The following is a 27929-nucleotide window of genomic DNA, read 5'->3' as shown; positions in this document are numbered from 1 at the left end:
ATCTGCAGAGCCTTTATTCTATTACCTACATTCTTCTTGTTATTTCTGACTATTTTCAAGCCTGTATCCACAGTGTTTAGAGGGTTTGAACCCCCAAAGTACCAGAAGTTTAGTCATTTTTAAAATAAATAATGCCCCCCCTTTTAAATATCACAAGCCAGTTATTCCAATCTGACAAAGTGACATCCAAATTACAAAAATATAAACCACAGAGGCCTGTATCTTGTAAAAAGCACCACTTTTGTGACTTTCCCTTCAGTAATAAGCATGTTAAGAGCTTATTTTACAGCGCAGCTGCTCGGCATTTCAAGCACAAAATTGATTTGAAATAATGAGGTGAGAGGCTGTAAAAAGGAGCACTTTATGGAAAAAGAACCTCCTCCCCTTTCCACTATGACTTTATAACATACTGTTTATGTCAAAGGTGTCATTCTATGGTTAAGTTAAAGGTTTTAAGGAAAATTAGAACAATCAGATAAAGTTAAAAGCCTTTAAAAATACAAATAAAATCAGACAATGGCATATTTAGCATGAATAAGTTCCAATTCTCTGTTTTAACTTGGAACACATTTTTCCTTTTCAGTCATTGTTTTGCAGAGTGTCCCAGAACGGCTTTATATTCAGTGCAGGGGTGTCAAATAAAAAGCAGAATTCACTTAATGGACCTGTGGGAGGGAATCACAGAAAAACACATGATGTGCTCGCATGCAACATAAGCTCTGGCATGAAAACTGCAGCTAAACGTCAGGACGCTTGCAGATAATGATGAAAAAGGACAAATATGTCCTCATTATGCTGATGTTGGCTCGACCCTCCAAAATTATTTAATGCTGTGGAAATCTGAACTTTGAAGAAGTTTGAATGTAGTGGAGCTTTTTAATGCTTTGTCTGTATGATGTTTTATTTTCAACTCAAAGGAAAATGTGCAGAATTTTTCTTAAGGATCCCCATTGGCCTTATTCAAAGAGCCCTTTCTAGAAGGATTTCCTAAATTCCTGGTAGGCCATGAAGGCACATATATTAAAGAGTTTATTTTTTTATATTTACTTCATTTCAATCACATTTACTATCACGTTACTCAGTAATTTCACTTTTAAATGTCGTCATCACAAATTAGAAAAAAATAATTAAAACATAATTCATATATTGGAGTGAATATTCTACTGTCATTTTAAATGTGTTGTTAAAATCATTTCATCAACATATTTTAATGACAGCCTTTAAATCAGACAATAATCAGACCCCAAAACACAACCCATGATTATGCACAACACAAATGCACATTTACAACAAGAGAGGAGGGGACAAATGTGTTCATAGGTCTCCAGTTTAGCTCAGTTATAGAGCAGACACCTGTACACAGAGGGGTCCAGTCACTAGTTAATCAGTATTCCTAGCTACCATTACACCATGAAGACAAAAAACACCAAAGCAACTCAGAGAAAAGTATTGAAAGGTATAAGTGAGGGGATGGATACAGAAAAATGCCCAAGGCACTGAACATCCCCCAGAGTTTATCAAAAAATTAAAGGGATAGAGAATGTGTAAATCTGCCTAGATCAGACCGTCCTCACAAATTGAGTGTCTCTGCAAGGAGTCAAGTTTGAGAGGCCACCAAGACACCTATGACTACTCTGAAGGAGTTACAAGCTCCAGCAGCTGAGAGACTCTGCATACAACTTTTTAGCTGGGTTCCTCACCAGTCAGAGCTTTATAGGAGAGTGGCAAAATGAAAACCACTGTTGAAGAAAACTCAGATTAAATCTGGACTACAGTTTGTGCGAGGCATGTGGGAGACTGTAATCGAGTGGGAGAAAGTTCTTTGGTCTGATGAGACCAAAATGGAGCTTTGTGACCATCAGACAAGATGCAATACACTGCACACCACCACAAATACACCATCTACTGTGAAGCACAGTGGTAGCAGCATCATGCTGTGGGGATGCTTCTCAGCAGCCGGCCTAGGGAGGCTTGTCAAGGATTAAAGGCAACAAAGGAAATGTTCTGGGGTGGCAGAGTCAAAGCCCAGACCTTAATCCAATACAGAATTTGTTGCTGGACTTGAAAAGGGCTGTTCATGTCTGATCCCTGTTCAACCTGACAGAGCTTGAGCAGTTTTGCAAAGAAGAAAGGAGTAAATTTGCAGGGTGCAGATGTGCAAGCTGTGATTGCAGCCAAAGATGACTCTACTAAGCACTAATTGAAGAAGGTGAATATTTATGCAGTCACTCATTTTACATTACATGTTTTTATTTAATTGACATTACTTTGTAGGAATCTGTTTTCACTTCGACATTAAAGAGTTTCTTTTTTGTATATCTGAATATTTTTTAAATGCACTGTAAATAAACTCCTTTAACCTCCACCCTTGGTTCATGCTCTGCTGCTGGGTCCTAGTCAAATATTTTGATATTGAGGCTGCAGCAACAAACTGATTAAATCAATAATAGTTGATAAATAAAAGTGTTGGCAACTGCCAAATAGAGCTTTACATCACCAGGCAAACAATAATCTTTATTCTCATTGAGTACTTTGATGATTAACTGGAATTATGGTGAAGATAGGATGTTGACAACCTAATCATCAGCCAATTAGCCAATTATTAAGATAATCTTTAAACTATATATCTACAAAGGTCTATATATTGCCCATTTGAGGCCCAAAGTAATGGCCTGCCTTTGCTTGATGTTAAAGCTGCCAATGAAATAAAGTTTTTTTGGCCCATTTATGTGTGCACTTTGAATTATCATCTCCCAGTTCTCCATGTGGATACATCTCATGCAACCAGCTCATGAACAGAGCTGTCTGAATGTGTGCTGGAGCACTGAAGAGACCTTTGAGGCTCCAGCAAGAGTCAAGCCTTTCAAGAGAGAGGCCAAAGATAAACCCCAGAAAAATGGATAAGAATTCAACCAGAACTGATAAATTACCAGCCTGTCCCAAAATAAAAGAACCCATGAATGTCCCATCATTTTTCTGTGTTGTTCTGCTTTGCTTTAACATGTTAATAAATGCTGCGTTTTCTAGCCTCTCCACCAGTCTCAAGGTTGATCTTAATGTTTTTAATTTCAGCCTGCAGAGTCATGAATAAACAAAACAACAGGATGCACGTTCCTGTCATGGCCGCCTTTGCTGGATCTGACATGTTTTGTTCTAACAGATCCTCTGTTTGCATCTTGTGACAAGGCTGAGCTTGTTTTCCTCCCTCAGGACTTGATCAATCATTTAATCTCTTTAATAGGCCTGAATCAAAACTAATGGTGCATGTAATAAGTATTTAACTAAACAGTGTGGACAGTAGGGGACTTAAGTGGTGCCGTAATGATTTTCTCATAACTGACTATGACAGTTCTAATGAATTTAGGCCTCACAAACAAACTTTTGACAACTAATATGCAATGTTTGCCTCAAACAATGCCTCTTCTCACCACAGCTCAAAATATGCATGTACTTTGCTCTTGCCACAAGTGTTGTGTTTATTAATACATTTATGCCAATATATTTGCATTTCATAAAGTGTATTAAAAGCATTCGCTAATCCAAGATAATTCAGTCACACAGTGGCATTTTGTAAGACTTAATATGAAACTAATGAGCAGGATTTGGTGCCACCTAGTGTTGCTAGTGGGGAACACACTCTGAAGACAAAACAGTCACTATAATGGCTTGTATCCCAGTGTCATATTCTGTCTCAGTTTCAAACTGTGACATGTTGATGGTTGCAGAATTGTGTTTGTGATTAATTTAATAGTCATTTAGTCATTTTCTCTTTGCTGATACTTTCCCTGTGTTATCCCAGCAACTGGAGGGGTGGTTTTGTCTGTAAGAGCCATTATAGGCTGTTTTACAACTATGCATTGGTGCTTAAATGTTTGGCCATGCTCAGGCTGAAACCCAGGGCCTCTACCTTTGGGGTCACCTCAGGTTTGAGAGATGTAACATGTGACTTAAAAAGTATTCACCCCTTGGATGTTCTACCATTTTATGGTTTTATAAGTCAGTCATGGTCAGTGTAATTTATGTAAAGTAAAATGAGTGATTGCACAAGTATTTACCTCCTTCTAGTCAGTATTTAATAGATGCATCTTTGGCTGCAATACCAGCACTGAGTCTGTATGGATAGGTCTCAATCAGGCCTGCACATCTGGACACTGAAGATTTGCTCTGTTCCTCTTTTAAAAGCTGTTCAAGATATTGTGTTTTTAAGGAGAGAAAACTGTTTTATTGTTGGTAATGTAAATACATGGTAACTTATTAACAACAAAGTGTTTCAGCCTCAGGTTTTCTCACTTAGTCTCACCGTAGAGTAACACTGACCTCTGCTGCCATTTACTCAAAGCGTCACTCTGCATTATTGTCGCCTGCACCATTTAACCAACATACGAGCAGACGAGCAGGCCGTTAAACCACCCAGTAAACATCTTGTAATTGAAGTCTACCTTTAAGCTGACATAACTTTTTTGACATGATCCAGAAAATAAATTTAAAAAAAGACTCACATCGTGAGAAGAAGTCTTCCTGAGATGAGCGTGCCCCCCTCTCTTCCAACCGTTTGGTTCAGTCCACGGCCTCTTACCCGGAACTAGTAGTAAATATTTACACAGTCAGCTGACTTCCATCCACCTGATAGTTATTAGCAGAAGAGCAGCATACTTTTCCACATCCTTTTTCTATATACTATCAGTATATGCTTCGTCAATGGCTCCGTACCTCAAATAGCTCAGCAGAAGCTACCTGTTAGCTAAACATATCGGACCACTGAACGGTTAGTTACAGGTTTCTAGCTAGCAAGGCTAGCTGCATCTGCACAGCAGCAACAATTTGGAGACAAATACTGACATAGAACTAGTCTGCGGGGTTTAAAACATGGACAAGATTGTGCAAGGTGAGTAAATCCATTAAATGGGCTTCTGATCATTTTCAAAGTATGCATGTATCGTATTCACCTTCACCGTTCAACTTTTAATGACGGGAAATTTCAATTATTCAAAATCACACTGAAGTCATTTTTAGATCTGTATATTTGTTTCATTTTTAACAGTATTCTTATTTAAGAAACTAGTAGCCATATGAGGTAGAAATTAGATGGAAACTTTAAGTTTTTAAAGTATATTTTACACCATGTAGGCCAGTAGTGCAGTGCAGTGTTGGAAAGTTGGAAAATCTATCAGCCCCCCCTCTTTTTTTGACAGCCATTTTTAATGAGCAGCACAAGGTAATGAGGGATAGGGTCATAGTAAGGCTAAGAGTATTCAAATTATAGGCTTCTAACAAATTGAAATGTTTTTACTATTCTTTCATGCTTTTTTTGTTTGTTTGTTTTGTTTTGTTTTTGTTCATGAACAAAAAAGGAAGTTATTTTGAGGCTGGTTAGAGTTCCCACTGCAGTCAGGTCCTCAAATGCAGATTTAAGTGTGCTGTTGCTTCTGCACATGTCAAATCACTTTGTAAACCCTTTTACAAATAAAGTTACTATGTTAAGTGAGTTACCAAAATCATAAAATTCATTCTGAAAAGTGTGAGTGTTATTTTGTTGTAACATATAATACTCACTATTTCCACGTGTCCCATGTTTAAAGACAGCAGGATGTTTTCAGAACTACTTAGGCATGTACAGGTTAAGATCAAAGAGAATATTTGTACCATTTTCTTCACAGGACTCCCAAGTTTCTTGCAGTGTGTTAACTAAACTTAAGGCTCTTTGGTTAGTGAGTGTGTAGATCTGCTTGGCTCTGCTCATAAAGTCATTAGTCATAAACAGAATGCCAGGATTCAGTTCATGTTTACTGTTGCAAATCACTTTATTAACCCAGTGGCTGGTAGGTTGAGAAAATTCACTTGACACTGCTCCAAAATGCCCAAATTTTGGCTGCTGGCAGGCGCCAATTTCCTACCCTGGTGTTTGCCGATATTGTCATTGAAACTGAACCTCGATTAGCTGCCCAGAATACCCGACTAGGTTGGGATCCTCTGTTTCAAAGCATGGCACCTGACTTCAACACAACAGTGTTTTACATGTTCTTTCCTGTCTTTTTGCAGACGTGGGTGATATTCAGTCAAGACTGTTGGACCACAGACCTGTCATCAATGCAGAAATCCGCTACTTTGTGAGAGAATTTGAGGTACATGACATGAAAATTATGATGCTCTATGACAGGAGAACTGCAGAAATTTCCATGAAATAGAGACACACTTTCAGTTCGGTGTTAAAACAAAAAAGAAATTGTAAACTGTGAAAGTAGAACATATTTTGAAACTATTTTTAAACTTTAGAATTTCTTATAGTAGTGATGATGAAGTAATATGAACAAGTGTTTGACTCAGAACTACAGTAAGAAATATTTTGACTTTCTTTGAACTTTATTGGAGCAACATGTTGAAATAAAAATTTTAAAAATTCCAATACTTCAGTTCTTTTCAATACCATATTTTTAAACCATACAACCTCATAGATCAATAGCAGTAGTGGTAAAATAGAAATAAAAAATAAGAATTAAATAAATAGATCTTGGGTTATATTTTGAGGGAAAGCTGTCTTGTGTAGGGCACCGGTACCATAAAGGTGATGTCTATGCTCTTCATGAACAGGGGATGTTATCCCTGCAGCAGGCAGCCTGGGTTCAAATCCAGACTGTGGTTTCTTTCCTGCATGTCATTCCCAACTTGCTCTTCAGTCTTAATTTAAAAAAAGGCACAAAAAGGCAAAGTTCTATCTCAAACTGCACACATTTATGGACGATACAGTATTTTTTTTTAAGTCTACAGGAGTCTATCAATATTTTGGCAGTTAAAAACAAGAAATTACCAAATATTTGCTGCCCAAGACTTGTATTGTTGTTGCCATGTTATCAGATTGAGTATCACTATCCTTTAATTTCAAGGAAGATGGTATCATAGTTTAAAAATCTGGTATAACAACTCTAGTTAAGACCCACTGCTTGATTTAGCATATGCTTTCTTTAGACAGGGTGGTGTGAGTGTATGACTGCGCTGACATTTTTCTTGTTTGTTTTTTTTGTTTGTTTGTTTTAGGAAAAACGTGGGCACAGGGAGAGCAGACTTCTAGAGAACCTCAATAAAATGGTGTCAGAAACGAATGAACAAATGGTGTCGACAAATCTAGAGGGCATCACCCAGCAGCTGTCTGACATCAGGAAGCGATGTAAGTACTCCTCCTCAGAGTCACACTGAAGGCTTTTGTTGCATTTCTCTCAAGTGGTCCAGTTTGGTTCAGTCCAGTTTAGTACCTCACCTTGCTTGCATCATCACAACCATCATACCCTGAGGCTAGGTCCCATTTCTAAGTTTTTCCCCTCATTTTTGTGCCCCGTTGCCCATCGAAACAGGGTTAAAACAGGGTAGTGTATAAACTTTCCCTACGAAATGGGACAGCCTTTACAGTTCCTGACATTTCTACTACAAACACGTTTTTCAAAATGATCAGATCAAAAGGGCCATCATGCTTTGAACATCACAGTGTTATGATCTTAGAATGTTGTTGTAATTTTCACAAGGTTCACTGAAATTTCCCATAACACTCAGTTTGTAGCGTGCCTCTAGAAAATCTCCATTTGAATGGCCGTGTAGCCCTTGCACTCCACCCTATCCTTCATTCTAACTAGAACCAAGGCACTGTACCCTTAGATACGAGTAGACAAAATGTAGGTGTGGGACTAAGTGGTAGTGGAAAAAATGAAATGGGATTGAGCTCTACTTGGTAACCAAATGTGTAATCCAGATGTTTTCTTTCTTGCATATCACAAAGAGACGACAAGCTTTTGTTTGAGGAAAAGCTGCCAAATAAAAAAGGAGGTTACAGAAATGAATCTAAGGAGCTAGGATGAGAAAGACCATCTCTTAACGACGGAAATGGTGCTGGCTCTGCCCCTTTCTGGTAGAAGTCCATCAAAATGAATGGCAGTAGATGGGAAAGATGGGGTCTTTCGAGATTTAAGAGTTACAAATACAAAATCATACTGTTAAACAGTTATCAGGGCCCTGAATCCAACAGCCAGTGAGGTTGACAATATGAGGTTGGTGAAAATTATGACTTTTAAATACTTTATTTTTCTCCTGTTTTTATGTAAGCAGGATACAAAACAAAAATGATGAAGCAAATAGGGAAAAGAGAGATACAGTTAAATCTACAGTTAAACGCCATATGTATCTACAGTGCATTCAGGGAGTATTCAGACCCCCTTCACTTTTTTTCCTTATAAATCTACTTGGTGGAAGAGTTGTTATTTTAATATTCATTTGTATTCTTCTCCAAATATTTTTATATTCAGAGCATCAAAAAATTTTCACCTTTCTATTTATAGTTCATAGAGTTAATGCAGATTCAGCTATAGTTCATGTAAACCAACAAAAAGACATCTCTACTCTTGCTTTAATTCATACAGTTGCACTACGTCTCCTATTTATATGATAGTAAGATGACAGAAAACAAATCTTCTCTGACAACAAAAATGCAATCTTAGATTTTCTGATATACTTTGAATTTGTTAGAATCAATTTTGAACGTGCATGTCAAGATTTTTTTTTGCTTTTATCCACAGTGGAGGCTGCTAATCACATGGCAGAGAGAGTCCAGCAGAGGGAGCTAGAGGCACAGCAGGTAAAACCACTCAGGCAGTGTATTTGCTCACCCATCAAATGACTACATTAACTTCTCATTCAGGCAAATATCTCATTAGCCAGTCAAATGGTAGCAACCAATTTATTTGGGCATGTAGACATGGTCAAGATGATGTCCTGGGAAAAAAAAGCGGATTTATTGAACGTGCCATGGCTGTTGCTCTGGGTGTTTCACAAACTGTAGATCTACTGGGATTTCCATGCACAACCGATCCAAAGCTGCTTGAGATTTCAAGACAAAACACATCCACCTGGACACTGTTGCTGTTATTAAAAGCTTTATCATGACTAATCAAGACTAAGACTCAAATGAAGATAGATGTGAGAAATTGCTTAAACCATATTTATGTTTTCTATTTCCTTCTTGTCCTCCAGAGCACCCAGATGCAGGTGAACATGGAGCGTTTGAAAGAAGAGTGGGCCGAGTTTCTGAAGGAGCAGCAGAGACTAAAAGAGGAGGTGGATGAGGAGCATGTGAAGGCTGTGGGACAACTCAGCACCCAGTATAATGAAATGAAGAATGAATTAACCAAGTTTCCATCTGTTTAATCAGTTCTTAGTGAGAGCATGAGTAAAAAAGAAAGACCGTTTTTATTATGGGCATGGGTGTTTAATCAAGACACTGGCTTGAGTAAGTTTCATAGACTTCAGTATCCTGGTTTGGTTAGGGTTTTATGATGCTGTTTTGTGTTTGGGTATGCAAACCTGGCTCATGGACCTGGGCCCACCAGTTTGTCTATTTGGCCAACCCTCAAAGTTTTAGACTTTCTTAATAGACTTTCTTTGCTTATACTTTTGTATTATATAACTATTTGATTGCTGTTTAAAAAATTTAACCCCATAATTATGCAGCTCTCAGGTGTGAAGGTAAAACTAACCATATCAGGTTATATTACGCTGCCGATGCTTGTAAAAGTAGCGCAGGTGCGCTCATACGTGCACAGGTTTTGCTGAGCAGCAAATGATCCATGAGACATAGAGAGAGAGAGCTTCACATGAAGGAGAGACTCAAGTCTGACCCGGAAAAGGTCAGAAAACTTCTCCAGGTTTTATCATTAACTTTCCCTCACTGATTTTATCTACAGTGACCAATAGGTTCAGTTACCTAGACCATGATGCTCCACTACTGTCTTATTTTTACTGTCATAGACTAATTTGCCCCATAAACGTTACATTTTCATGAAGCTGACATCTCGTTGACCTGCTCAGCAGTGAACCTGTACGTGTACGTGAGCCGTGCTGCGTGCACAGAGTGTGGCGTGGATGAACGCTCTGCACTGTGTGACTGAGCTTCAGACATTCAAGCTACCAGGAACAAAGCTTTGAAACATGTCAGGTTAGATGTTAAATAAAGCCATGGATTGTAGCATTGAGACTGCGGAAATCATGCAGAAAATATTAATTTCTAGCGGGTCTAAACAGGTTTGAATTGAGCAACAGTTCAGATTATTTGTGCAACAGCTCCCTCTTATTAAATACAGCCTATAACTTGAATAATATAAGCCTTGAGTCTTATACCCCATTAAATAATGCTGCTTGTTCTAATAGAGTGGCTGGTAAAAATGTTTGTGGCTTGTAGAAACTTTAATCAACCAGCCATAGTGGAAGAAGAGGATGAAATTGAATTCCAACCCTGATCAGTACACGTTTTCATAGATAAAGCCTCTAAAGATTGATTTATTTAACTTCAAAATGTACAAACTTTCTCCTGGGGTCAGAACAGCATGTAGCCGGTAGCTGAAGCTTGCATTGCAAAGTAGTGCCAACACAGAGGCTTTCTGGGTGAGAAATAAAACACTTAAAAATGTTAAGATATTCTGTCCAATTGAGCCAACATTGTTTTTGTTTTTGTTTTTTTTTACCATTTTTCCCTTAAAAGTCACTAAATTTCGTGGAGCAACTGTACCCATCTGCTACACTGAATAGCCTAGCTTCTTCAAGAGTGTCCTGTTTGAAGGGGAAACACTGCAGTCAGTGGAGGCAAATGGCACTATTCTTGTCATGTAGCTTATACAACACAACTTGAAATATCCCTTTGACAAATTGAGTTTGTCTGGTTTCCTATCAGGTATGGACACTGCTCTATTCTCCTGTGTTGAAAAAGAGGTGGATATACCCCATGAATAATACAGGCTCTAAATTAGTAGGTGTAAGCTCTTAATAAGCCAAAGTGGTGTTATTTCTGAGTTTCTAAAACTGCAAAGGTTTGTGTTGTAGAACTATAAACAGCGTCGGCGCCTGCACATATACAATGCAGTAATCAGATACCAGGATACTCGTAGTTCTCATGTTTTCAGGGATAAATGCCACATCCTGAATATGATCCAAACCAGGATAAAGCTTATAGCAGAGATATTCTAGTCCATGTAAACCCACTAACTGATATATTTTCTGGTTAGCATAACTGCTGCTTCAAACTGAACATTTTCTAAATCACAAATCTTAAAGTGCGATTAACAGTCCCACAGTTTTCCAGGTCATCAAACTCACAATCCTCTGTCTTTTAGCACGTGAAATTTCATAGCACTTAAAAGGTCTGGAACGTGTCATTTTTTTAAACAAGCAAGCGTTTGATTGTTCCGTAGCTGTGAAGTTTTCAACATTTCAAGATTTTTAATGGACGACTGCCTGGAGGGAGCAGATGATAAATTTGCCTGAAGTTGAAAGGAACCTGGATCATTAAATGTTGGAAAAGTCTTTGTGAGCAGGTGTGTTTAAAGCACAGGTCAAGTGTTGTAGAAACAAGCTGTAACAGAAGTGTTTCCAGAGCAAATCCTCCCGTCTCCAGCTCTCGTGTGTTTGGAACATTTGACCTCTGACAAAAACTCATGTAAACCAACTGTCTATGAAGTCACTTTGATAATAAAATACCTTCACTCTGGCCAAATTTGAAGGATCAGCAGCAGCTGTTTTTAGTTTTACCACCTTTAGTCTGACTTTAATGAGTCATTACCCCAAACTTTTTTATTCCTGTTTAAATGCATAGTATGTAACTTTTCCTCTGAGAGGCTCTCAATCAAAACAATAACAAAAGATGACAAGTAGGGACATGCTGCTTAGCCACACCCACCTCTGTTGGTTACTTCCTGTTTTGAATAAAAAACTGCTCCCTAAGGTGTATTGACCTACAAGAGGATAAGGGTCACTGAGAAAATGATGCATGATGCATTTTTTTTTTTTTTTTTTAAAGAAAAGTCAAATTTCTGGACAAAAAAATTCAGAGGGGGAAAAACAAATTTTTGGAAAGTCTGAATTTTGAGGAAAAGTCAGAATTTTAAGGAAAAAGTAAGATTTTGGAAAAAAGAAAGTCAGAATTTTTTTAAGACAATTCTGAGGATAAAGTTAGAATTCTAAGGAAAAAAGGATTTGAAAAGTTACAGTTCTTTTAAAAAGGCAGAGTTTTGTGAAAAAAGTAAGAACTTTCAAAAAATATGTCAGTTTATTTTACAAAGTCAGAATTCCAAGGAACAGAGAATTCTGTGAAATTCAGAGATTTTTAAAAAATTGGAATTAATTTGTTTTCAATCTTTTGAGGAAAACTTTAGAATTCTGAGAAAAAAGTCTGAATATTTAAAAAAGTTATAATCATGAGGAATGAATCAGAATTTCAAGGAAACAGTCTTTAAGTCAAAATTCTGAGGATAAAAAGTTGGAATTTTAAGAAAATAGTCAGAATACAAAAAAAAAAAACACTTGGAATTCTATGGAAAAAGTGCATTTTTTAAGAAAAAAACTCAAATTTTCAAAATTTGTTATTATTACATTAATTATGTGAAATACACTTTTTCAGGCTTTTCAAGCAAAAATATGTGTCCACGATTCCCGCAAGATTCAGAAAAATCCATTCCCTTCCCCTCTCTCTTTCTCCACCTTTCTCAAAATGTGTGCTGAAACAAGCCATTCTCAGATTTTTCCCTCATGATGTCATGTGGGGAGTTAGCACTGCCCCCAGGTTCAGTTTGCCCTCCTCTTGGAAGACAGTTCCATCCTCCTCTCCTGAGCCTCCTCTCATCCATTTAGCCACATCCATTTCCTGACAGGGGCGGAGTCAAAAAGCTCATTAATATTTAAAGTCACAGACACAGGTTTTTTTAGACGTGCGAAAATCCAATACTGGAGTGTTTATTCCACAACAAACTTCACAGGCATGTTTTGGGGACCTCTGAGACCAAAATAAACCTGTCTTTAAAGGGTCAAATATGTGACCTTTAAAGTCAGAATTCAAATGGAAAAAGTCCTAATTCTCAGAAAAAAAGACAATTTTATTTTAATTCTGAGGAGAAATTCTGAGAAAAAAAAGACTTTTGACTTATTTTTCTCAGAACCCTGAGTTTAAACTCAAAAAATTAGACTGAGGCTGCAGTGGTCCCACATCTGTATCTTTTTTATCCAGATGCTGGACTACTGTGCATCAATTCAGCAAGATCAATACAGGTAGCTGGTTTTTGCAAAAAAAAACAAAACAAAACAAAAAAAAAGACAGGTCAGAGAGACAAGAAGAATCAGTAAAGTTAATGAGGTTACTTCCTCCTGGTAGAAGCACAAAAATCCAAACTTAAGGACAAAGAAGAGACAAATCCAAGCAAATCCACCTTTCTCCAACTCTGCAGTTAAGAACAGAACGTGACTGCAATTACTGCGTGAATTCCTCGGTCTCGCAGGTTTTTATTTTATTTAAATTTATTTAACCAGGATAAAACCTCATTGAGATTAAGAATCTAATTTACAAGAGTGTCCTGGGTTGAGCAGGTAGGTGGGTTTTGACAGATAGTGGGGCACGCAGTCAAACCACAGTGCAGCTGTGATGGACCCAGTTGAAGTCCTGGGTTACTCTGGGTTTTGTCCAACCTAGTGAAGGGGGAGAATTTGTACAAAGGTCAAAAGTCATGACACACAACTGGATGTGCGCTGTGCTGCAAAGCAATGCTATTTTAGATGCTATCATAACAGGTGAGAAGTCTTGGTACAATGGGAAGAGTCCTGTTATGTCAAGGGCTATTGTTTATAAGTGACAGTACTGAGGCAAACTGGCCTACTTAAAGAACTGACTTTAATCATTTACAAACAAAAATGTGCCCTATACTGGGTGTCTAGGATTATCTCAGATTATCTTGTTGTGGTGGTATCAAACAGGTTTATTAAACTTTATATTTATGCTATTGTAACAACCGTTTGCTAAATATAAATTATGTGTTGCCATTTGGCTGAAAAAAAAAATTAAGATTCACAATTTTTGGTCCATATCATCACGCTTTTGTAGCATAGTCCTTTCACTTTTGAGCTGGACTCAGTCCTGGAATTCGTCTCAGAGAAACCGCAGCCTTTTTCATCAGCCTCCCTGCTCTCATGCAGTCCACCCTTCATTCCCCTGCCTGTGTCTGTGCATACATTTACATGTGAGAGAGAGGCTGGCGTCAGAGTAAACACGGTGGCCGGCATGTCATCAGAGATCACAGAGGGCGCAGACATGCGAGCAGATGTGTGCTGTGTTCATGCTTCCCCTCCGCCTCAGTGACTGCAGCTGTCCAACGTGGAGACAGCCCATCACCAGCTAACAAGGAGCGACAATACGGAAACATGGCTCTCCTCTGCCAGCGAGGCACCTTCAAGCTGCAGATGTTTGTTTTTATGGTTTTTGTGGAAAGAAGGAAATACAGAGTATATTAAAGGTCAAGTCTTAAAGGTCTTAGCTGTTCATGAGGAGAGAGCAGTAAGCTTGATAAGTGTGGAAATAATCAAGTAAGACAAACTTTCAGGATTAAGATCTCTAACAGGTGCACATCTGAAGTTTGTGGTTATTTCCTGGCCTGCTCTTTGTCTGTTCAAATCCAAAAAATACCTGCATTATGACCGGGCTGAGGCATTCTAAGGAAGCCCCAAAATCAGAGTGACCTTCCAACGTCTGCTAAGGACCATTTCTGGTGATAATAAAAATGCTCATTTCCAGACTAAATTGACACAGGAAGAATTTAGATTAATGTCCGTTTATTGACAGAGAGGCTTTCAACAACAGATTTCAACATTTCACTAGAAATTTACTGCATCTGGTTAAGTAGTTTTGGAGTCACTGGTATCCATTAATATGGGGCTTCATGCTCCAATATCTTCTTTTAAACAGAATTATCATGATGTTTTGTGAAATTGATGAATGCATTTCTTTGCATGCTAGAAACTTCTGCACGTTTTCCCACAAAATAATTGTGCGCTATATTTATTCTAAACTGACGTGTGAAAGCCGGCATCTTTTGTGTAACATAAGTGTTTAAGCCAAAAAAAACCCACCAACTTTCTGGGTTCAAATTCATAACTTAATATCTTGCAGTTGAGATCAAACATTGCATGGTTAATGTAAAAGTTGACCAGCTTTAAACCATGTTTTCATGCATATAAATTTAAAAACAGAATAGCGCATAAGTTAAAATAAAAAGACTAAAATATAATATTCAATTGTTTTTTGTACCTCTAAATTCCCCATATCTAAGTGCTGTAAAATGCAGCGTTTAAATTCTGACATCATACCAGCTCTCAAATGTGCTTAAAAATGCTCTCAGTGGGCCGTCATCACCAACAGTTCTTAAAACAAATGTTTGTTCTAAAAACCCACGTACACAGTTTTCAAGTCAGTATTTAGTTGATGCACCTTTGGTTGCAATAACAGCCCTGAGTCTTTGTGGATAGGTCTCAATCAGGCTTGCAAAACAGCTGCAGCTCTTTCAGATTGCACAGGGATCAGGGATGAACAGCCCTTTTAAGTCCAACCAAAAACTGGCTGGAGAATAAATCTTCTCCCAAGCCATAGTTGTCTTGCAGACTGAAAAAGATTGCCCTCCAGAATATTCCTGTACTTTGCTACATTTACTTTACCCTCTTCCTTTACAAGCCTCCAAGGGCCCACTGCCAAGCATTCCCACAGCATGATGCTGCCACCATAGTGCTTCAAACTGGGTATGGTGTTTTTGTGGTGATATGCAGTGTCTGGCGTCTTGTCTGATGACCAAATACAGTCATGGATGAAAATATTGGCACCTCTGGAATTTTTCCAGAAAATACATTATTTCTCACAGAAATTGTTGCAATCAACAGATGTTTTTGGTATACATGTGTCTATTGCCTTTATTTGCATTGGAACAACACAAAAAATCTGAAGAAAAAATACTAAATTGACATAATTTTTCCACAAAACTCAAAAAATAGGCCGGACAAAATTATTGGCACCCTCAACTTAATATTTGGTTGCACAACCTCGGAAAAAAATAACTGAAATCAATCGCTTCCTATAACCATCAACAAGCTTCTTACACCTCTCAAATGGAATTTTGGACCACTCTTCTTTTGCAAACTGCTCCAGGTCTCTCAGATTTGAAAGGTGCTTCTTGCAACAGCAGTTTTGAGATCTCTTCATAGGTATTCAATGGGATTTAGATCTGGACTCATTGCTGGCCACTTCAGAACTCTCCAGGGCTTTGTCTCCAACCATTTCTTGGTGCTTTTTGAGGTATGGTTTAGGTCATTGTCCTGCTGGAACACCCATGACCTCTGATGCAGACCCAGCTTTCTGACACTAGGCCCTACACTGCAGCCCAAAATTTTTTGATAGTCTCCAGATTTCATGATTCCTTGCACACAGTCAAGGCACCCAGTGCCAGAGGCAACAAACTAACCCCAAACATCTTTGAACCTCCACCATGTTTGACTGTAGGTACTGTGGTCTTTTCTTTGTAGGCCTCATTCTGTTTTCTGTAAACAGTAGAATGACGTGCTTTTCCAGAAAGCTCTACCTTAGTCTCATCTGTCCACAAAATGTTCTCTCAGAAGAATTGAGGCTTACTCAGGTACATTTTTGCAAACTCCAGTCTGTTTTTTTTATGGCTCTTTGTCAGCAGTGGGGTTCTCCTCGGTCTCCTGCCATAGCGCTTCATCTCATTCAGATTACGACGTATGGTCCCAGCTGACACTTTTGCACCCTGAGTCTGCAGGATAGCCTGAATTTGTGTGGAAGTTGACTGAGGATGTTTATCCACCATTCCAAGTATCCTGCGTTGCATTCTTTTGTCAATTTTTCTCTTCCATCCACATCCAGGGAGATTATCCACAGTGCCATGGGTTATAAACTTCTTGATTATTTTACGCACAGTGGACAAAGGAATTTCAGGATCTCTGGAGATGGTCTTGAAACCTTGAGATTGTTCATATTTTTCCACAATTTTGCTTCTGAAGTTAAGACAATTCTCGCCTCCTCTTTCTCTTCTCCATGCTTGGTGTGATACACACAGGCACACAACACAAAGGTTGAGTCAACTTTTAGACATTCTAACTGGCTTCAGGTGTGATTTCTAGATTGCCAGCACCTGTTACTGCCACAGGTGAGTTTAAATGAGCATCACATGCTTGAAATAAAGTGATTTACCCACAGTTTTAAAAGGGTGCCAACAATTTTGTCCAGCCCATTTTTTGAGTTTTGTGTAAAATTGTGTCAATTTTGTCTTTTTTCTCTGGATTTTTTGTGTTGTTCCAAAGCACATGAAGGAAATAAACGTGTGTAAACCAAAAACACTTGTAATTGCAACAATTTCTTGGAGAAATGATGTATTTTCTGGAAAAATTCCAGGGGTGCCAATATTTTCATCCATGACTGTAGCTCAATTTTGGTCTCATCAGACCAAAGACCTTTCTTCCATGACCATAGAGTCATGCTTTTTGGTGAACTCTAGCCAAGATTTAATCTGTTTTCTTCAAAAATGGTTTTCTTTTTGCTACTTTCTCATAAAGATTTGGCTGGTAAAGGACCATCTTGGTGCCTTCTCTCACTAGTCTCCTTCTTGCGCGCTCACTTAGTTTGTGAGGGTGGCCTGATCTAGGCAGATTTACACATATGCCATATTCCTTCCATTTCTTCATGATGGATTTTTTTATTTCTTAGTGCCTTGGATTTTTTTTGTATCTATACCCTGACTTAAACTTTTCAATTACCTTTTTTTCTGAGTTGCTTGGAGTGTTCTTTTGTATCATGGTGTAATTGTAGCCAGGAGTACTGATTAACCTCTTACTGTAGGGATAGGAAAAGGCTCATCATTTGAGTGCCAGATTGGTTTCATTTGACCTGCTAGATTTAACAATGACACGACATATGATTGATATTTTTGCTTATATTTTGCTACAATTATGCATTTTCTTTTAAACATTCAAGGGGGGTGAATACTTTTTTATTGGCACCATGTTGGATATTCACTACTGGCACTAAATACATAAATAAATATGCCTTTTATGTTTAATTTGAAGGAGCACATCTGCTTCAGAAGTCTCCAAGTATTTCTTATCTTTGATTCCAGTGCATGATCGTTTTTACAGTTTATTTTAATTGGGACATTTCTGACGTCTCACTAAATCTTTCACTCTTATTCCTTCTGTGTTTGCACACAGCCCTGCAGTCTCTTGCCCTTACATGGGCATAATATGGATGTCTCTCTATACTAACTGGGGAAAAATGGGAACGAGCTTCCAGTTTACAAGGACATGCCATTCATCAGTTTAATAATGAAGATAAGAACACTTCAGCAGTTTGAAGATGGAAAAAGCAAATTACAGCTGGGAGAAAGTAGGCTTTAAGAACAAATTCTTCCTAAAAACTGTTGGTAAATGAGGCCTGTTCTTATTAAAGCTAAGTTATGCTCTACATTCACCTGAAATGGTCTGCGTTTTGACTTGCAGTAAGTGACTTGTGCCCTTCTCTTTCCTCCATGGACCAGAACATAAAAGCCTGTAAAGTGGCGTGTCCATGTCGGGTACAATGCTGTCTAAAATTTCTTGTTTTCATCCTCCTCAGTCTGCTGCCTCATTCTTCTGGACCTTTGCTTGTATGTTTTTGATTCTAGTGTGAATCAGAGCAGCACGGTCTTCCTGTTTTGAAGACGGAGCATGGTTCCTAAACCATTGAGCTGCTGTTCCCTGTGCCAATATAAATGGTGAAAATGTAGCAGCTCCAACTGGAGCCCAAATGGGTGAGAGACCAAGATAAGGGGTTTGTTGGTTAAAGCAATCTGATGCTGTGTCTGAAAAAACACAGAAACACAAAAGAGAGATGGAAGGTGCAGATGATTATTATTATTGAATTTTGGACTTACAGCTAGTCCAAAATTCCCCAGTACGTCTTTTAACTGGCACACATCATAGAGCACACAGTACACCTATTTTATCCCTGTTGCATTGGCTCCCCGTTCATTTTAGAGTTGATTTTAAAATTTTATTGTTTGTTTTTAAAGCACTTCATGGACTGGCCCCCACGTACATCTCAGACCTCATTGTTCCCTATACTCCTGCGTGCTCGCTGAAGTCTGAGGGCCAGCTCCAGCTTATTGTCCCAAAAACTAAACTTAAAAGCACACTTTTACTGACTGGCATTTAACCCGGCATGAGAATTGTTTGGTCCTCTGACAGTCTTTTATTGATTTTATGATTTTAAGTGTTTCTATTTGATTGGGTTTTATTTATTTACTTATGTATATTTGTTAGTTGTGATATTGACTTGATATGTATATTTCGTGTGTGCTTTATTCTGTTCTGCTTGTTGCAGTATCCTGCACAGCACTTTGGAGACTTTGTGTTGGTAAAATGTGCTATACAAATAAAGTTGGATTGGATTGGATTAAATTGGATTATTTCACTAGAAACAACAAACACCATCAACAGGGTGTAATCAGACAATTATTAATCAATGATACTGGAAAGATGATTTTGATTAGGTGAGTGTTGCCAGCATCATTTTGGGGACACTTCTTAGGGGGTCTAAAGTAGCTCCCAGGCATGGTGAGCCTTCATCAGGCCCTACGGATTGGAGGAGGGAAAGAAATAGAAAAATAGAGGGGGAGAAGGAAAAGGAGGGGGTAGAATGCAAGAATGAAGGGTGAAGAGATGGTCAGGTTTGAGCTCTTGCTTTGCCGTGATACCAAGTCTTACAACACCAAAAAGCATGCTGGATACAAATTTACTTTAAAGGGAAACCAGAATACTTAACATACTGTAAATCCCAACAACTGTGTGCAGATTCTACATCTATGTAGAATCTGTAAATACAGATCAGTATACATCCAATTTCCAACAGAAATGCCTTTGGAAGATCATATAAAAGCTGGTCCTAAACCTACACATCTATAGCAGGGACCACCAACAGAAACAGCAGTTTTAGGTGTAAGTGTTGGTACATACCTGTCTTGTGAAGTTTATGCAGCCAAAATGAGGAGATTTACTGGCCCTAAGCAGGGGGAATCCAGCAGGAAGTACTGCCAAAAAGTAGGCACTGGGATGGAAACAGGGTAAACTTTCAACGACTGCTGTGATGAGGAATGTGATCCCAGGGGAAAAGGAGACATGCCGTCTCAGAGAAGTGAAGTGGCACTAATCAGGTGTTCTTTCTGAATTCACAGACAGGAGCCCATCATAATAAGCATAAAACCATCACAAAAGAAACTTCCTACTTCTATTGCCAAAGACAGTACACAGTGGCCAATGCACTGCATGCTGCATGCAACAGAAGTATGCAGTATGACTGCCAGTCTGCTGTTTTTGCAGTATGCCAGATCTCTGATAAGTGAAGTAAAAAATGGCCCGGCTAATGGTGATGGCTGCTAACGTGTATCTGCCTCTGGTCTAAAGAAAAAAAAAAAAAGAAAAAGAAAAAAAAGTTGCAGGTGATTTAATTGGATTTTATGATTTTTAAAGACGGTTAGGTGTGTAACACCTTTGTAATGATTCAAAGAAAGTAAATTCCCCAGCATTCCAGTCACATCCTGTGCTGTTCTCCTTTTTTTTGAGGGGGGGGGGGCTGAAAAGATTGAGAACCCTTGGTTTAGAGGACAGCATCTATTTCCTGTGATTTTTCCTATGAACCCACGCAGGATTCTTATCTTTATGGGAAGTATTGCACAATTTTATGAGTTAACGGGTCAGCTGCAGCTTGGTATTAAAATATCTATTCCACATTGTTTACTTGTGCATGCTTTAAAAAACTAATAAAACACCAGAAGCCCTTGACTTTCCTCAGAGAAACAAATAAAACACACATGACCCCAGTGGACTGCTCAGATTTCTACATAGGTGACAGCACACTTGGCATAACAAAACTTTTTTTTGGCTCAGTCACCTTCATTTCAGTCGACTTATGAGAAAAGGCAGACCTTAAAGAAACAATTTCTCTGTTTTGTGTTGGAACAATAGAAAGCGAGGAGGAATTCATTCACGCCCATTTTCCTGACAGCTTATGGGAATTTTCAGCCTCTGCATGCTCACTCGCTTTCTTTTGTGCTGCATGATGGGCCCCTGTTACTCAATTACTAAGGGTTTCAAAATGAAAATGCCAATGAACAAAAGCTCTGTGCTTCCAAGTTAATAATCCAGAATAAAACCACCCCAGGGAGTCAGTGATGGGTCCTGGGCGGACTGAAATGCAGGTGGTAATATGAATTCTTTGGCAATAGCAAAAATTCACCCAGTGGATCACTAAAGAATAGGAGGATTGCTCTCAAACCTGGTATAAAACAAATTAAGAAATTGATATTTCTCAGAGGGAAGGTTGCGAGGCATGCTGGATAGTGTCAAAACCTGACGGCTTAGAAAATGAGCACTGGGTGGCACATAAAAAAGCAATAATTGGAAAGCAAAAGGATGGAAATTAAATGTCCCACCTTTTAAATGGCAGCACTCACTTATTAGCAAGCCGTGAATCATTTAAGTGATTCAGCTTCTTAACCAGATGTCTGTGTTTGAGGGAGACACGTCATCTTTGTAATAGCAACCTAAAGGTCTAATTAGCTGAACCCTACGTGATGTTTCGCATCTGTTCAGTTTCATCAGACGGCCTCACTAATACAACAGCTCAGCGCTCCTGTCAGGTCCAAGAAATACAGATAAGAGTCCAGCAACAACAGTCACCTTCCTCAGTCAATCACAGGAAGAACAATAGCCAGAGAGGACTCGGAGAGCGGTCTGTCAACGGCCACCGGCAGAAACAAAGCTTGTTGTCGTCTGGATTCCTGAGCTCTGCAGGAATGTCTGGCTGCAGTTCCATCCACATACCTTCTCCATGGGTTTTCCCTGTTTGCTGTACCAGGCAGGTATTTTCCTGATGTTATCACTGTTTGACTGTTGTGGTTTCAGTGATGCCAACTGTGAATCTGAAGAACTTTGAATCCAAAGTTCATGCTTCAAGTGGCAAGAGTATTTGTTAAGTTAGAGGGGCATGAGCAAAAGCTATTTTATCACCCCTCTTTCTAAATTATTAGCATTCAATCATCCATCATTTTAATTTGAATAAAAACAAGATAATTGTGCTCTGATGTAAGGATAAGTACTCTGTGAAGAGATCCCTAATCCTAGAATTATGTCCCTATCTGCTACTGATAAATTCTCTAATGTTCCACATAAGATGAAGATGAAAATTCTAGCCCCCTAAGATTTTTTTTTTTAATTTCCCAAGAGCAAGGAATTTTTAACAGTTTTTCCAAACATCCTGATTTTATTTTAGATGCTTACATTATTTTATTTGCACACAGAAACCAAAGTAATTTCACAAAAAAACTGCCAGGGTCTAATTTATAAGCCCTTCAGATGCTAATAGTCAGTAGTGGCTCCTTTTTGGAGAACAGCCTGCAGACTTTTCTCCTGAAGGATCCCAGCCCATTCTTCTTTGGACAATCTCTCAAGCTCCTCCAGATTTGACAGTTGTCTGACATGGAGTTTGGTCTTCCGTTCACCCCACAGATTTTCAATGGGATTCAAGTCAGAACTTTGTGCAGACCAGTCAATAATGTTCACTTAGGTCCTCTGGGGGTAGTTGTTCACCAGGTGCCACGTATGTTTTGGGTCGTTGTCGTGTTGGAAGACAAAGCGACAACCCAGACCCAGTTTTGCTGCTGGCTCCTTGAGGTTTACTTTCAACTCTTTACAAATCCTTCTTTCAGCCCTGCGATTGACTGGCGACCAGTCCAGGGTGTACCCCACCTCTCACCCAATGACAGCTGGGATAGGCTCCAGCCCCCCCCACAACCCCCAATGGGATAAGCGGTATAGGCTGTAGAAAGAATTGGACAAAGCCTGTGTGATGTCAGCCGTCTGCTTACAATAGTCGGACTCAAACAGCTTTTCAAGCCAACCCATGGCGGGCTCCATACTGAATTAGCCGTCTCAACTGAACTTTGGATCAACCTAATGGCAGGCAAGAGCCCGCCCCCTGAGCTGACTTCCTGTCAGCTCAGCTAGCACTAAAGCGGTCCTTCTGAAGGTAGCTTCTGCCTGTCAAGCTCTCTGTCAGTCAAATTAGACACGCAAGTCAGTGCACAATGTGGTTTTTCCTAAATATAATCGAAACAATTGTGGTACAAAAAATTCACCACCCCGTACAGTGAGAGCACATGAAGACATTAGTTAATGAGACACGTTTATTTCTAGTGTAGAAAAACAGCTTTTTAACATGAGTTCAGATGGGACTATTGGTGTTCCTGCAGCTGGCATCAAGTGGACACTCAACATATTGCGATTGTTTGCACTTCCGCATTGGCTTCATTTTTCAGGACCGGAGTGCCGCTTGGTTTCACTGTGGGGACGGTGTTCTTTGGGCTATATCCCTCTCCCTTCTTTCTCCAAACATAAGCAACATCTCTATGGCCAAAGAGCTCTACTTTGGTTTCATATGCTTCTTGTATGCAGAATCGTTATCCAGCATTGCCCATAGCATACTTCAGTCCGGCTTGAAAGTGTCTCTTCTGCAGAAGCTTTTCTTGATCTGTGGCCTCACAGTCAATTCCTGTGCATTGCTCTAGTGATGGTCTTTGAGACTACAATTCCCAACTTGGCTAAGTCCTTTTCTAGTGTCTTGGCAGTTCTTCTGGGGTCTTTAGACACAGCTCTCACTAGTTTTCTCTCCAGAGTCTTTGAAATCTTTCTCTTCCTACCTCTGCCAGGCTTGTTCTGTGCTGTGGGGCTCTCTTTGTATTTCTTGATGTTACTTCTCACTCCAGTTCTTGGCACTGGATTGTTGCTACTTGGCTTTCACATTGAGTGTTTTGCAAGCTCCAAGAGGGCTTTCATGTATTCTGTACTGAGGAGAGGCTTCAGTCTAGCCACTCTGCTATAAAGCCTAGATCAATGGAGGGCTGCAGTGATGGTTGTCCTTCTGGAGCTTTGTCCCATCTCCACTTAGGATCTCTGGAGCTCCGTCAGAGTGACCATTGGGTTCTTGGTCTCCTCTCTTACCAAGGCCCTTCTCCCCTTAATATTTAGTTTGGTTGGACGACCAGCTCTTGGCAGATTCCTGGTTGTGTTAAACTTCTTCCATTTGATAATCAGGGAGGTTGCTGTGCTCTGGGAATTGTCAGTTCAGCAGAATTGTTTGCAGCCTTTCTCAGATCTGCATGCTCCAAGGTAAGAGAAACATTTTCATACTGGCAATATGTGACGTTCTGGTTATTCTAAGTTGCTATAATGTTACCCGCTAGCACAATTACTAACATCAGGTCACTCCTAATGTTACACTTTTATGTTAGTGTTAGCATCAACTCATAATTTATCATCGATGATGGTCTTAAAAGGCAGATTTGAGTGTAAGACTTATCACTTATCTATTTTGCTAATAAAGCACTTTGTTGCTGGGAGAGGAAAGCTAGCATTAGTCTGGCATTAGATATTGGTTTTATTTTAATTGATTTTATAAAGTTATTAGGGATTTCTATTATCCACATACACTCTACTGTGTCTTTGTCTTTATTCTTTTACTGCTGACAAGTTTATAAAAGAATCTAATCAATTAAATAAAAGTTTGTCAAATTGCAGGGAAGTTTAAACTGTTTCAAATGGGAAGACGCCTGGAGAGATTTAGTCTGACAGAGTAAGATTAACTAAGAAAGTCAGGGCTTGGAGCGCAGGTGGCCAAGTGGCTAAGGCACGCCCCATGTACGTGGACGGCCTGGGTTCGAATCCGGCCTGAAGCCCTTCACCGCATGTCTCTCCCCCGCTCTCATACCTGTTTCCGACTCTATCCACTATCCTCCTTTATCAAATAAAGGCATGAAAATGCCTAAAATAAACCTTTAAAACAAAAGAAAAAAAAAAGAAAGAAAGTCAGGGCTTGACAAAGAGTCATTATGCATGAAATCATTAAATGTTTCACTGATTTAAAGATCATATAAACCAGACATGAAGTATGGATTGACAGCAACGTCTTAATGATCCCTTATTGCAGCCCATTATAAATAATAGGTGTTGTAAAACAGCGTTAGTCCTGAGCACATTTTGGAGCCAAACCAAAATGCAATGGATGAAAAGTCATGTTCACTCATAGTAAACATTTCCAAGAGCTATAAAAACTACCAAACCCTTTAAAAGTGCTCGTTCCATTAATTTGGCTGTGAGTAGAGGAATTTCTCCCCTGTTGTTCTCAGAGTGAGCCCTTTGCTCTCACTGATGGGTCTCATGATGAGAGTTTCAAGGAACATCTAATATCCCACCAACCTCAGCCCCTGAAAGCCAATAAATCAATCAGTTGTTTTTTACAAGCCCGTGAGTGTTACCCATTCAGGAAATAGAGAACCCCTGCTGTGGATAACAGCTAAGAACCGTCCTGACTGACAGAACAATGAAGCAGACAAGGTGCATGCATGAATGTGGGACTGCATACTTCTCCGGCTCCAGCCTGTTACACCCCCCCCCCGAATGTGAGTCAGCCTCTCATCCTGGCTTTCTCCAAGGAGGCCTGGACTCTTGGCAAAGGAATGCATGGGAGTGGGTTCCTTCAATAAAGGCAGCTCTCCTCAGGGTCCCAGGACCGCCCTGGGCTTTACTTTTCATCGTTTCCCTCCGCTGTCTCTCTCTGAACCCAGGTGGGTTGCTGCTTTTGCTACTGCTGCTGCTCCTTTTTAGGCATAATGGCTTTACCTTGAGGCTGAGAGAAAGAGACTTGGAGGAAAGGAGGAGCCCAGACCTAGAATTATGACTCACCTACAGCATGCTCGAGTTAAAGGCAAAGTCTGGACTTTTTGAAGTGAGGTTGTGTGAGGTACTTATCAATAGAAAGTGAATTTTGTACAGGAGATAACATCCAGCATTAACCCTGTTAAGTAGAGCCAGTCAGATACTGACACAGAGGCTACAGCTGTACACTCAGTACGTTCACATGCACAGTTAAGGGGAGCTGTGGCTATAGCTCTACTGGGTCATTTGAATTGACTACTGTCCTTGTCAGAGCATACAAGAGCAGACAATCCTTTTATTGGTGAAAGTATGTCCCACTTTATACCGTACTATAGGTGGCAGTATGCCCCCTTTCAGCCAGTAACTGATGGAACTTTTTCCAGCTGAACTAATGGGTCACATAGAGTCATGTTCAAAGGTATGAAGGGTTTGCATGTACAGTGCTTGACAAATTTATTAGGCCACCTGTCATAAAAACGAGAAAACATAAATATTTTAGAAATCTTTCAAAAACTTGTTTAAAACTAAAAATGTCATTGTTATTTATTTGGCAAATAACAAACTGAAATCACTAAACAGTCCTTTTTCACACATAATAACCAAAACACTTCATATTTTGTATGGCCTCCTTTGGCCTTAAAAAACCTCTTGCATTCTTGCTGCCATTGTTTTTATGTACTTTTCCACAGTCTCTTTTGTTATTGAGTTCCAAATAGTTTCTAGCTGTTCCCACAGACTTGCTTTAGATGAAACTTTGGTTTAAATCTTTGAATCTACTGCCTGTTCTCCAGCTTTTCTGCGGACATAAACACGATGATGCTGACCGAAGAGTTCAAACTTGGACTCGTCCGTCCAGAGTACCTTCTTCCAGTCATCAACAGTCCAGTGTTCGTGCTCCCTGGCAAATCTGAGGCATTTCTGGATGTTTGCAGGCCTCAATAATGGCTTCTTAGCAGCTATTTTTCCCTTTAAGCCTAAAGTTCTGCACAGAACTTTGAACTGTGGGCTTTGGGCTGCCATATCTAAACTTCTTTAGCCTGGCTATGCTTTACTGCTCCTTCTGCAAGCTGCTCCTGCAACCCTCCTCATAATGACTTAATGTCATTCTGTTGTTGTTGGTGCTTGCCCTGCTCAGGGATTTTGCTGCTTCCCTCCCTGCCTCAGGCTTTCTTTATCGGCATTAGAAGAGAAAGGGCAGGGGGATCCCAGAAAAACCACACCACCAAATATATAATGGCAATAAGTGCAAATCATGTGGCTTTCTTGACAAAGTGGTCCTGACTGAAAGGGGTTTAAAGGAAAACTATGTTGTTTTGTACTCTCTTGAACTGATAGTAATTCATGGCTCCCGATTGATTTAATTGCACTGTGTAATAGAAGTCAACACCACAGTATTAACTGTTTGCATTACAAAGCAAAATGTCCCTGACAGCCTTTAAGGAGCTATTGCTAATGAGCTTCTAAATCTGTAAATTTAAACTTGCTCTCATTGCTCTACACTCAGTAGTGTCCTTCAGTCTTACAGATTTATGGCTGGATTACAAGAAAAAAGGCGTTTGTAGGGAAAAACTGAAAAGGAAAATTAAGGATGAAAATGTCAAGGTGAATGGAAGGAAATTAATTAACTTTGCAACTAAAACAGAGAGATGGAAAAATAAAATGCAAGCAATGACAGTAGAAAGAGGAGGAACACATATAAGGAAGGAGATGGACAAAGGTTGGATAGGAGGAAGAGACAGAGTGATGGAAGAGTGCTCGCTGGCCTCTACTTCAAAGCAGACGGTGAGCAGCAGCTCCAGGACGGTCCTCCCAGCACCTGCTGCAGCCCCACAGCCAAGTCAAACACATTATTCCAACAGACGCACGGCTTAATGGCTTCTGTGGAGAGACGTTTACCGGACGTGACTGCCTCTGCAGACGCTCAGGGGTGTTGCACTGAGACAAGCAGGCACAGAGACACTTAAAGAGCTCCCTAACTTTGGCCTTACTCACTGCTTACTCACACATGTACTTGAGAGCAGACATAACGAGACAACTATTAGAATCATGAACTCACCTAAAGTGTGCATTGAGGGATGAAGCATTATATAACAAGATAGAAACCCCTGGTTCAAGCATTGTGCCTTTGTCGATCTAGCTCAACACAGCACACTTAGGCTGTCTGCACACTGGATCTGAACAGATTTTTAACATTATAATCATCTGATTCAGCCAGACTGTGAGGCCACACACCTGCCACATACAAGATCTCACAGAAACTCAAATATGACTTCAGAAGTAAAACAAACATGGAGGGCTATCATGTCCTGGCTTTGTTATAGTTGCTGCAAAAGTCA

The 27929-nt window shown here is 39.5% G+C and overlaps 1 protein-coding gene across 1 annotated transcript; it reads left to right on the top strand.

Moving 5' to 3' along the window:
• The first annotated feature begins 4613 nt into the window (after positions 1-4613).
• On the top strand, positions 4614-11742 carry bloc1s5 (biogenesis of lysosomal organelles complex-1, subunit 5, muted). Its single transcript, XM_041814702.1, has 5 exons — positions 4614-4885; positions 6040-6122; positions 7033-7162; positions 8559-8617; positions 9013-11742. The coding sequence occupies exons 1-5, from the start codon at positions 4867-4869 to the stop codon at positions 9184-9186; spliced, it is 465 nt and encodes a 154-aa protein (XP_041670636.1). The 5' UTR covers positions 4614-4866; the 3' UTR covers positions 9187-11742.
• The last annotated feature ends 16187 nt before the right edge of the window (positions 11743-27929 follow it).

The sequence above is a fragment of the Cheilinus undulatus genome, linkage group 19 (assembly GCF_018320785.1).
Source record: "Cheilinus undulatus linkage group 19, ASM1832078v1, whole genome shotgun sequence".
NCBI lineage: Eukaryota > Metazoa > Chordata > Actinopteri > Labriformes > Labridae > Cheilinus > Cheilinus undulatus.
Note: the sequence above shows the minus strand (reverse complement) of the source record. Positions and strands in the feature narration are given on the sequence as shown.